General features: G+C 51.4%; 1 protein-coding gene across 3 annotated transcripts in view; it reads right to left on the bottom strand.

Moving 5' to 3' along the window:
• The window catches only part of LOC118784006 (vacuolar protein sorting-associated protein 13B-like), a 281109-nt gene that overhangs the window by 32673 nt on the left and 236163 nt on the right, over positions 1–12273 (bottom strand). For all 3 annotated transcript variants that reach the window (XM_036537972.1, XM_036537973.1, XM_036537971.1), the window contains exons 39-42: positions 7945–8141; positions 6356–6537; positions 5078–5430; positions 1128–1289 (exon numbers count right to left, since the gene is read on the bottom strand). In XM_036537972.1, coding sequence (XP_036393865.1) covers positions 1128–1289; positions 5078–5430; positions 6356–6537; positions 7945–8141 — 894 coding nt within the window. The remainder of the gene's footprint in view (positions 1–1127; positions 1290–5077; positions 5431–6355; positions 6538–7944; positions 8142–12273) is intronic.

Below are 12273 nucleotides of genomic sequence, written 5' to 3'. Positions count from 1 at the left end.
AGCGGTGACCGTCTCAATCCCCCCTCAAAATGAAGTCATCCACTCCTGGCCAGGTTTCGCGGCTCCGAGGGCTGACCTGACCCCTCAGCGGGGGACATGCTTTAACTCCCGTCTGGGGGTCTGCACCCACCCCCCAACCTCCGCTCCATTACCCCAAGTGTTATTTTAGACACCGTCAGGCACTCTGGGACACAGATTACACACCACCACCACTTAATGTACGCTAATGGAGGGATCTGACCCTAAAAACAATAGAAGAGCGTTACTATTGCAGATATCCAATACTTCTCTTATCAGGGGTCTCTGTTTTTAATATGATGTATGCCCTATAGTGAATACATTTTAATAGCTGCAAGCTAGGTACTCTAATTGACACAAGAAGCTGTCTATCCGTTAATCATGTGAAATTTAAACGGATTGTGCAAACTTTGCTGTTTTTGTTTCAGATGTCAAGCGCGCTGTGCCTCGAAGCCCCGCTGCCAATATCACACCAGAATAAGTGAATTACCCGAGGAAACGGATCTGGAACCAACATATTTGAAAGATGAGGGCAGGCTGAATCAGGCCTCGCTAGCAAACTCCAAAAAGTGACATTAGCGCGGTGATCTCACTGTGTAAAGTACGAGCTGTGCAGTTTAGATCAGAATCTGCAATCGCGCGGCTACGCGCGCGGCCCCAGCGAGGTTAGGGCGCAGACACCGTGTGAGTGACGGCTGATTAATGGGACCGGACTTACTGTACTGTGTGTAATTACACTCATGTCTTTTCTCAAGCGAGCTTTTCTTCCTCCATGTGCTGCTCCGCTCTGGAGTGGCGGGCTTTGCACATGTGCTCGCAAACTTGTTTCAGACCACCGCCTCAACCCCTTTTACCCCCCCCCCCCCCCCCCCCCCCCCCCCTCTACACACACACATCCTTTCCATCCAAACCCTGGAACCACAAAGGGTTAAGTACAATTAATCTTCCATAACGACGCTGTCAGGACGCTGGCATGCGGAGCTTCCCGACGAGAGAGAGGGACAGCGCGCAGCGATGGGGGCCGGGGACGCTGGCCTCTCAGAGGGGGGCCTAATTGGAACCACCAGCTGGGCCCTGTCTCCGGGTGGCGGCGCTGCTTGCTGGAGTACCTGAGGGGACTTGTGGGAGCGCCAGCTGTACTGGTGGCTGTGAAGGCTGGCCAGGAGGACGTTTTCATCCGTGTCCACCTGGCCGAAGCGCAGGGTCTCGTGGGTGTCGTTGCAGATCACGTAGTGGCTGAACACCAGCTCCTCTGCGTCTGGGACCTGGTTCTGCGAGAGGCGGGAGAGAGAGGGGGCCAGTGAGGAGTGGAGGAGAGAGAGATAGCAGAGATAGCTGTCAGCATGTGAGTGTGTGTGTGTGTGTGTGTGTGTGTGTGTGTGTGTGTGTGTGTGTGTGTGTGTGTGAGGGTATGTGTGTGTATACATTGACATCTGTGTGCCTATGTGTGTGTGTTCAGGAGAGGTGTGTGTGTCCACGTACACGACAGTCTGAGTGTGTGTTTGCCTGCAAAAATGACTGTGTGTGTGTGTGTGTGTGTGTGTGTGTGTGTGTGCGCGTACGTGTGAATGAGTGTATTTACTAGAAATCCGGTGGGCAGCTATCACAACATTTTGGAGCATGAGTGACATCACTGCTGGGTGTAGCAGCGCCTCTGCATGGCTGTTAATGGGCTAAATAGCGCAGGCCCTGCCCCAGCTCCCAGACCTCATATCTGAACACGCTCACTCACTGTTGCCTTCAGTGCGACTCTACATCAAAAACAAATGTTCCCCCGAAGGCGCAAGACACACTTGGACGTGTCACTTCCACAGATCGGCCCATTATTTTGCTATTATGAAGTTCCTCCTCAGCCCAGCTGAGCGTGTAGTGCTCTGAGTTTGCAGCCCTTGAGGAAAGAACGCAGAGTGTGTTTGTTCTCTAACGGCCGGCTCGGGCGGGGCGGCAGGCTGCGGAAGGTGCTAGTCATGCGTGTCCAACAGACAACGGCTGCCGTCCGCACACAGACGTCACCTCACATGCAAGCTCGGGAGGCATGGTCCCCCTGCTATTGGAAACGGCGTCTTTTTTTCGGGGAGAGCGCGCCTCTTGCGGCCCGGCCCGAGCGCACGCGATTCCTGAACAACGTTCAGAGTTGGTGAATCATGTATTTCGCCTTCCAGCGTATCGCCTTCTGATCCATCCCGGGTCGGGCTTTTTCACAGAAGGAAGCGGATTCACCCCCGCCCTCGGGTTTCCAGAGGTTCGACACAGAAAATTCTTTCGGCGAGCTTCTCAATAACAATCCAAATCCCATCCAAACGGCCCCGGTTCATATGAAGAAAACCTACGAGGAGGGTGCTGGTAACCGAGACTCGTAATAAAGCCCGACGTTTCGCTGCCAAGCACGTTTTGATCCCGCGCTGCTGCAACTGAGAACGGATGGGAAAGTTTACACCATTAAAACTGCTGGACAGAGCGTCTTTCATTCCAACGGGACAGCTGTGAATAGAGTTCAAATCCATTTCATTTTTATAGCGGAATGCAATCTTAGGCTTCATTCAGAGGGACACTTGCTTTACGAACTTCTTGCCATCTTTAAAATGGCATTTTAAGCCCCCTTTGATGATATCAGCTTTCAGGCCGAATTCATGAAGTTACGCGATACGCGGACGAAAACAGTTTGTCTTAAGATGTTAATCTTTTTTTGGCCTTTCAATGGTTTTTATATGTGTGTACAAGAATACCGAGATATTTTAATAATCGACAGTTTCAGCTTATTAAAATGCATTGACGATGGTTTAAAATTCAATATCGACTCGAAGGGAATCAGCTACCCCTCTCGATTACAGCCATTTGAACCAGGATTACGTTACTGCAAGTGAAACCCAAAAAAGGGGGTCATAAGACATATAACCACATTTAACAAGGAATAATGTCAATAGGCAGCACAACACTACACAAAGAAAAGGGACAATAATATCCACACGGGGGGAAATACATATTAAATTATAGATCTGGACATGTGCCAAGCGGGAGTTAGGCAGCACAGTTTGTACTGAAGTGGATGTTAAAAAAATAGCAACAATCTGATCATGGAACTCCACCTATGATGTGAAAAAAAAACCTCAGATTCCACATCTGTTACGAACAGGAATCTGATATCTCCGCATCCATTCTTTAGGGAGGGACCAAACAGGAAAAAAGAAATAGGCTTGAATAAGGGAGAGGAAAAAAAGGCCCCTGTTCTCTCGCCTTGTACATGAAGTGCACATTTGTGTTCTGTGAGAAAGCAGGGTGTGTAAATACTACTGTGCTTTAGTGTGGCTTCCCCCCCGCTTCCCCCCGAGAGCCCGGGGCCTGCTGCGCGGCTCCTGGCCTGAATCAGCAGGGCCGGCCTGTGACTGCGCGCTGATTCAGACCCCTTCGGCTCCTTCACTCAGGCCCCGCACCAGCACCGGGCTCCGCACCACATCACAACGGGGGTGGCGGGCAGCCTTGACACCAGGAAACAAGAAAATTACTGCAACAATTACACAAGTGTATCCTTCTGTGGCGCATGTTAACATTTCCCCCGATTCCCTGTTTCAATCAGGATCAACTATTTCCAGAATGTACCTATCAGATGAGCAAAAAAAACTCTCTCGACATGCGGTTCTATTTAATCGAGCGGACGAGGTTTGCTCCGGTGAAAAAAAAAAAGAGGAGGAGGAATGCTCCTGAGGGGCACGTCTGCAGGTCCCTGCCACTCTGAAACGGGGCGAAACATGTTTGCGGGGTACCCCCGCTCCAAAAAAAAAGTGCTCTTTTCACTCATGAAACTTATCACCGACTCCTCATCGCCTAAAGGGCCTACGGAAAACATGTGCTCTTTCTGGGTAGAAGACGAGACGCTTTCTTCGACTGTAAAAATGGGAAGGGGGGTGGCGGAGAGAATAAAAATGGAAGACGGGGGAAAAAAAGAGTAATAATAAAGGAATGGACTCTGACAAAAATCAGATGCGCGGGGTCTGATTCTGTTTTCACAGCAATCTGCTGGCAAAGCGTTTTAATGCAAAATGGATTGATTAACGGCAGATGAGGACATGTGCGGAGGAATTCGCAGATTTCCCAATCGTCGACTCCGACAAACAAGCTCCCTTCATCTCCAGTTGGGCTGCTGCACAGACTTCCGTGGCCCTGGGGCAACTCTCCACAGACGCGCTGTACTGCAGCCGAGGTCCAAAGCCCAACGAAACCCTGACAATCAGTCAATTGCTCACCCAACCAAACTGATTTGCCCGTTTATAGCTCGACTGAACAGTTGGTTCTTGCGTTCAAAGAAGAAGGACTTTTTTTTTGTTTGCTTGTTTTGCATACTGTACTTGCAGGGGCTAGCCAGTTCTCTAGCACAGCCGCTAAAAGTACAGTAACGTGACAAAAAACAGACGAGATCCATTTTAAAAGAAGGATACGCAACAGTGACTGTGTTTACCAAACAGAGGCTTCTAAGAGAAATCTTACTCATGTTATTATTATCTTTGTTGGGTTCCTGTTGTTTTTTCCCCCCCTAAAAAAAACAATGCATCAGCGCAGCTCCTGAGGTCCTATTTTAGCTTCTAAAATGGGAGCCGCTTAAACTCACTGAGCGTGTATGCGAGTGATCAAAGGAACAGTTGCCGTGGGTCCTAGCCAGTCTAACCCTTGGCAGGTGTCGGCAGTAGATTTTACCATGCTTTCACAGGCTGGAGTTCACAGGGAATCATCCTGGCTTGAAACAAACACACTGATGAACATCAGTAAGCTGCTGATCTCAGTCCAGACTAGTCCAGACATGTTTTTTTTTTTTTTTTTTGCTTAGCTGGCCATTATTTTCAGAGCTTCCATTTTCTGTTCCTTGTTTTTTTAAAACATTAAAAACACATTCTAGGAAATTTGCTCAGCTGGTTCTCCACTGGGGCTCGCCTGGCAGAGTGAATAGGTCCAGGTAACGGCAGACACGGGACCCGAAAACCCTACGCTCACGTAGTAAATCAAGAACCCGAAACCAGTGCCTCGAGGCGGTGAACCTCAGAGTCACGTGACCTGAAAAGGGTCTCACCTGCTTCCAAGCCTGCAGGGCGGTATCCAGGGTGTGGACGGTGTACTGGCTGACGTTGATGAAGACGGGGTCGACGAAGACGTTGCCGTCCAGCAGCTGTTGCCGGGGGCAGCGGGAGGCGGCAGCCTGGCCCTGCAGGGTGAAGGGCTGCACCAGCCGCAGCAGCGTGAGGTTGCGGTACTCCAGCAGCCTGCAGTCCAGCTCCGTGGAGAACTGGAACTCCTGGCACTGCTGCGCGCCGCTGCTCCACTGCCGCAGGTACACCCGCGGCTCCCTCGCCCCCACCACCAGGTACTCCTGCTCCTGCGGCAGCTTCCTGTCTGGCAGGAAGGGGCGGAGTCGCTCTGCGGGAGCTGGGGTGCGGAGGACAGAGAACATGCCGCTTACGGGCGCGAATCCATGAAACTCTACTCGAAAATATTTTACAGCTTAGCTCATGACAACAGACACGAGCTCCTGTTTGTTCACAAATACCTTCAAAAGTTCAAGAAGTCATACCAACACCTCTGAGCTGATTTTTCACAGGAAAGTTATCATCTCTATTACCCTGACACTGTTTGCTGTCAGCTATTACCACTAAAACAGCACCTGATTTAGAGAATTCCTTCCATAACTGATCAGGTTTAATCATTCCTCCCAAAAAGACAGCCTTTTAAAGAGAGCTCGAAAAACAAAAAAAAGGTCAACAGGATGAGGACTGGACACCGCTAACACATTCTCATGTTACATTCAGTCACCCAGCAGAAGGCTATAAAGGTAACTGCTTATAATAACGCTGCACGAACAAAAGTACATGCAGGAAACATCGCACCACATGTGCACATGTCAGGCTGTCACAGCGCTTGGCTAACCACTGTCACACTAAACACACACACGAAACTGTGCTACGAAACTGAAAAAACGCAACAAATAATGTGAAATTTCAATAATATCCTTAAGTATTATAGTAAAAGGCAAGGTTTCAGTGCTGTTAGGAGACAGGGGAGCTGAGAGGCAGGCTGAAGAAATGGGTCTTCAGTGAGGGGTTAAGAGTATGAAGACAAGGTCACCATTACTGTCAGCTATTAACACAAGAGCTGCACTTTATATGGAGAGTTTCTTCCTTAACTCAACTCCTTCTTCACAGCTGTGAGGCAGTCTATTAAAGTGAGCTGGAAAACTGGCTGGACAGTTAACAGTGTGACCCTGTGTGCTGGGACAGGGCCCCACTGCTACAGGCAGCACAGTCATGAGGCCCTGGCGGCTGCTGCCGATCTGTGTGCCGGCCTGGCCAGGTACCTGTGCCCAGCTGCTCCAGGTGGTGGCAGAGGTGGAGCTCCATCTGGGCCAGCTGCAGGGACACGCCCACGGAGGGCACGAACCAGGGGGCAAAGCACGAGTCCACGCGGGTGCAGGCCGCCAGCGCGGTGGGGGACACCAGCTGGTCACAGGGGAGCTGGGACCCCGATTCGCTGTCTGAACTGTGCGGGAGGAAGCGGAGGTGGGACAGAGTGAGCGTACCTCAAAACCCAAACCCCCCCAGGGCCCCTGTGATCAGTCTCCAAACAGCAAGAAGAGGTGAACACATCCCACAGCCCAAATGTAGCAAACCCCCCTCCATCTGAAATCAATCCAGTGGATGGAACATCAATCGGCCCAGAGCTGCCATGACCTGACTCCTCTTACCTTTATTTATTCCTGTAAGCTGAGAATGAGCTTGCATTTTCAACCACACACAACTCCTATCCATCACCCGTTTGCAACTGTCTAGACAAATGCTCAAATATTCAGTAAAATACCTTCACAACCAGCTGCCTGCCATGGGTCACAGGTCCTAAATAACTGTCTGCAGATTAAACTCTTTGCCTTTAAAGGGTAAAAACAGGAATGTCTAATAGGTAATTCAGTCAGTAGGTAATTCACTGCACTGGTGCCAGCAGTGAGGTACTCTGACATTGCAAAAGCCTGCTGAGAGAAAGACTGACATTAATTGCCAGTCACTGGCTTTGAGTGGAAACGCACTGTAATTGAACTAAATGACCATTTGTCCTGTAATTTGTAGCTACCATGATTCACCATGAAAATTCACCGGGAAACTTTCATAACAAAAAAAAAAGAGTTGGTACAATTCTCTTTAAAAGATAAGCATCACATGTTGACAATTTTCATTACATCCAGTTGGCAGCGCCCAGTATTTTTTTTTTTTTTTTTTGCAAAACTGAAGGAAGATGAAACAAGAAGTAGGGGAAGGGAATCAGTTTTGATCAAAAAGGACAAATAATTTAAACATAAAGGAAATGTACTGTTTGCAGTATGATTATAATGAAATGCAGATGTATATTTTGCTTTTCACTGGGTTTGAGAGTGAGTGTGTGTGTGTGTGTTTTTTTCCCCTGCTCTTTTCCGCCTGTGTTTTCCTATTGCTCCCATTCGGCCTGCTCTGGAGCTCTGAAACCCACACGGAGAATGTGGGCTTGGCAGCTGGGCGACGGGAACCGCGGAACGGGCGCGGAGGGGCGCGGGAGCGGCGGAGTGGGCGAGGGAGCGGAGGTGTCGCTTGGCAAGGCGTTGGCCCGGACCGAAGGGGCTCGCCGCTCGCCTCCCGATTAGATACACTCGAAGGTAAGGGGGAAGGAATCCGGATCGGGCCTGACAAGAGCTGGGTGTGCTGGGAAATCTCATTAGCGCGATCTGAACCGTGTCCAAGCCCGCTCCCGGTGCCTGCGCTCCAGATGTGGGCCCGTACAGTGCGGCCTTGTGTGCTTGACGAGGGCCCCCGTTTTACCCCCCGTTCCACGACCCACCCTGCCGGAACTTATGTGTGTTTCATGGGTGTGCTGGCGCGCGCGCGCGCGTGTGTGTTTTAGGCGGCGGGGGTTTCCACTCACCTCTGCTCGTCCCCTCCGTCTGCCGAGCTGTTCAGGACGATCCTCCAGAGGTCGGAGGCCACCAGCTCCTTCTGCTCGCTGGCCAGGCCCACGCTGGGCAGCTGCAGCTCGCACGCGCTGCTCTCCGACAGGCTGAACTCGCGGTACGGGACGAAGGCGCGCTGGAGCTCGTCCCAGTACTCCAGGCTGCACGGCACCTGCAGGACCCCGGGCCAAGACGTTATCTCGCTAACATCCCGCTAACGTCCCGCTAACGTCCCGCTAACGTCCCCCCGATGTCCGCTTGAAGGGCAGAAGTGATCGGCGCTAATTGCTTTTGGCCCACACGGCTTCCCGCGGAGCTGCATGGAGGGGTTCGCCTCCGCGCTACAACGCGTCCCAAACAGGGGAGAGTGAATAATGACTGCCCTCATCTGCACAGACCTCTCCTGCTTTGGTTTAAATGACTGCATCTCCAGATGCTGTTACTACACCGCAGCTACATCGCAGCACAGAGGACATCACCACGGGGCACACAAGGCCTAGTGTCACTGTGGATGATTAACAGTAGTTTAAATGATATCCTCCTGGCCTTTACACCTTCACATTACACTTCAAGTCACTGTTAAGCAGAAACTCTGAAAACATGCCTGCCACACACTGTATGTATTATATTTCTGCTACTAACCTACGCTGGCCAAGCAGTACGTCCCACCTCTGCCAATCAGGTCAATCAGTGAGGGGGTGACGGCAGGGTGGCTGCACCACATCTGTCTCCACAACCAATGAAATTCATTCTCAATGGTTGCACAACACCTCACAACCTCGAGTGGCTAGGGTTACAGCTATGTAATGTTAGAAAATCACTCGTGTTCTGTGAGCTGTGTGCCACTCGGAGGCGTTTCCCGACCCTAAAGCACGTCACTGCTGGAAAGTGAGGGGGACACGTCAGCACACCTGTCATCTGCACCCGGCGTGACTGCAAGCGCTGACTTACAGATGAAGTAACGGCCCTTGTGCAACGGGGGTGCCGCACGCACTTTCTCAGAACTCCCGATAAATACTCCTGACAGGACTTTTCCCCCTGATCTGAATGAAAACTACCATATTTCCACAGTGAGCTCCCAGAACTATGTTAACAGCTCCTATGCTGTTTTTAAACATTTTACGGCACTGTGTAAGAGATGCATGTGCAGTATTTATTTACTTTGCTCTGTGCCCATTACCCCTCTCCTCCGGATTCGACCCTTGGAGTTCTGAGCCAGAGTGGGAAGGGTCGATCTCGGCAGCCTGCTTGTTCTCTGCGGCCCGAGCCACCTGTCTGTGTTTAACCCTTCGCATTCCAGCGCTCTCCCTGCTCAGTGTCAGCCTCTGGCCTGATTGTGTGTACGTGTGCTGTAAACAGCGTTTGAGCCCCCAGGCACGTTTCCCCCGGCTGTGTTTACAGAGAGGCCCCCCGGTGGCCCCGCTCTGTTTATGTATCCCATTTCCTCCCTCCGCCACTGCTGCGGCCGGCTCGGCCCAGACCCCCCAAACTTCTGATCTCCACGGTGCGATTCTAACCTTAACCCTCCTCTGCGTCTGCTCTCCTTTATGGGCAGATGGCAAAGAAGAGATGAAAATATCCCTTCATTTGGAGGTTTGAGGTTTTACCCTCTCGCTGCTGCTCACAGTTAGGTTTGTCACTGTTACCTCTTCTTTTTGACAACGCCAAACTCAGCTGAGGCCTATATAAGACAAAAAAAAAGCTCTGTAACCCAAGGCATTTAGCACTGAAGTCTCGGTGTATGAGGTGCAAAGCTCCTCAAGTTCAAATTAACCACATGGACAGTCTCTTATTTTTTCAGTGCAATAACTGTGACTAATGCACCACGAGTTGAGAGCTGTCCCACTAAAATAATATGTGCTTTGGCCCCGTCTCTCTCCCTCTCTCTCTCTCTCTCTCTTTCTTTCTTTTCAGCTGAAGTAATATGCCTTGCTCTAGGTTTCAAACCCTAAAAGGTCACATTCCCGCCGCTAATGAGAATGTGAATATCGTACAATACTATAAAAATGGGCACACACATTACAGAAAGGGATAAATCACACAAAGCTCAGAATCCTAGGCCCATGTTACTCATGATGATGACAGCAACACCAGCTGTGTTTTAATTACGGCCTCTAAAATCTGTGGTTCATTTCAGGCCGCGGTAACTACGGCGTTGACGCACGGGGACCGCCAGGGTGGGGGGGTGGGGGGGGGGGGGTAGTACGCTGGTGGCCCGGAGAGAAACCCACAACTCCAGAGAGGGACCAGGACACCGGGAAGAAGGAACCCTGGGAAAACAGGGACGTGAAGGAGGATCAAAGCCTTTCCAGATCTGAGGAGAAAAAAAAGATAGTGTTGAGCTCGTCTCCAAATCCGACTCCAACTCCAGGCACTGGCGCAAGTTGTTTTTTTTTTCTGAATCGGTGAATCATAACTCCTGTAAGCTGGTCGCTGTTTCTCATGGTCTGAGAGGCCCTCAGAGTAGGAAAGAGAGAGAGCGAGAGAGGGGGAGAGAGAGGAGAGAGGACACCTGACGGTGATTCACCGGACCACACGGCGGTGAGAAGGTGAGAATGAGTCACCCTTTGCTCTCCCTGCAGGTGGGAACCGCTGGATGGACACTGAGGCGATCTCCTCTCCCTCCCCCTTGTTCGTCCGCACCCCCGGGCCCCCCCCCCCCACCCTCACCCCCTTCCCCGGTCTCCTACTGTATTTAAAAACAATGCTGCAACAATTCGGCTTTGACTAATGGAAGCGGTTTAAATTCCCCTTTGAGATACTGGAACCAGTCGCGAAACCACAACTATTTAAATGCAGGAAATCTTGATTTTATAAAATGTTAATGTGATCTGCTCTGGGGACAGCAGGCTAAGCCAGAGTCTGGCTCTCCACAGGAAATCTTTCTCCGTCTTTTTCGGAGCGCCGGGGACATGAGACCAGCTGTGCACTGTTCACCTGCGCCCCCCCCCCCCCCCCCCCAACCCCCACCCCCCTATCCCCAGGTAATGGGGCTCCAAGCCTCGAATCCGTGCCGACTTCACGAACGGAAAAACACAGGAGAGACAGAGGGAGAGAGGGGCAGAGAAAGAGGGAGGGAAAGAGAGCGAGTGCTGCGGCCGAACCCTCCTCTTCCTCCTCCGTGTGGCCATATGGTAATCTTAGAGGCCTGAGAAATGACAGCCGCCTTCCTCCCTCTGTTCGTAAGAAGTAAATGAAATTCTTTTGGAGCGCAGCGAGCCGCCGCTGTTTTTTCGGACTTTTTATTACTGCATTTCCGCTCGCTGTTGCTGGACTTTTTCAGCCTCTGAGAAATCAAATAAAAAATGAATTAATTGAGGCCTTTTGAAGTTCCGTATAAAAGAAAAGCAAATAAAATCGCTCAGCTCGGAAGGCTGAAATCAATTAGGCCAAGAACACAATGGGCTGGCTGATGACAAAAGCCTCCAGTTAAAGCCCTCCGTCAGAGCTGGCTTACTGGTGCGTGAGCGTTCGTATGAAAATATGAGGCTCGGTGGCCACGTGTCAAATTCATATCCAGTATCCAGTGTCTAATAATTACTCCATATTCACTTCATTCGAGAGCACTGGAATGCGACGCGCTTGGCGCGGCTTCCAGGCCCGATTGCTTTCTAGAGCTCCGCTTATCCAGTTCTGATGCATCGTGCTCCTCTCTTTGTTCTCTCTCACCCTGTGATTTAACCTTGCTTAGCATATGACTTCCAGCACGCCGCCATCGCAGACGAAGCCTCGCTCCAAACGCAAAGTTCAGTAATGAAAGGCGACAGGACAAGTCCTTTTCATCACCTTCGACAGGCTGTCGGACACCTGATTTGTTTTAAAAGACTTGTCAGGGGAGACATCTTCATGCCAGATAGGGTGAGGAGGATGTGGAAACCACATGTTCATCATCAGCTCTGTCTCTCCAACCCCCCACACCCCCCCCTAAATCCCACCATAACCCGACCCTCGCCTGTCTCCTGACTGATCCGGGCTCCTCCGTCGTCCCGTGGCGAGGCCTGGAGAAGCCCGACAGAGCCCCCTGACCTCCCCCCCGACAGAATGCAGAGTTTCAAACCGTCTGTCTGTGTGGAGCGAGGAGAGGTCCCCCTCTGAGGGGAGGAAAAGCCGACGCACTTTCCACAGATATCGGCTTACACGGCCCGCGGTGAGCGTCACCTAGCACCTCCCCCTGATGGACGCGTGCCGCGAGGGAGCCGATCAGCGGCGGCGAGCAAGGGGGGGGGGGGGGGGGCCCGTTTATCGCGTCCGCAGCTGCGAGGCGCCAGAGGCGGGCCAAACATCTGCAACACCTTGTAACCTCT

Source organism: Megalops cyprinoides, chromosome 10 (genome assembly GCF_013368585.1).
Source record: "Megalops cyprinoides isolate fMegCyp1 chromosome 10, fMegCyp1.pri, whole genome shotgun sequence".
NCBI lineage: Eukaryota > Metazoa > Chordata > Actinopteri > Elopiformes > Megalopidae > Megalops > Megalops cyprinoides.
The sequence above is the reverse complement of the archived record's forward strand: the minus strand, read 5'-3'. Positions and strand labels throughout refer to the sequence as shown.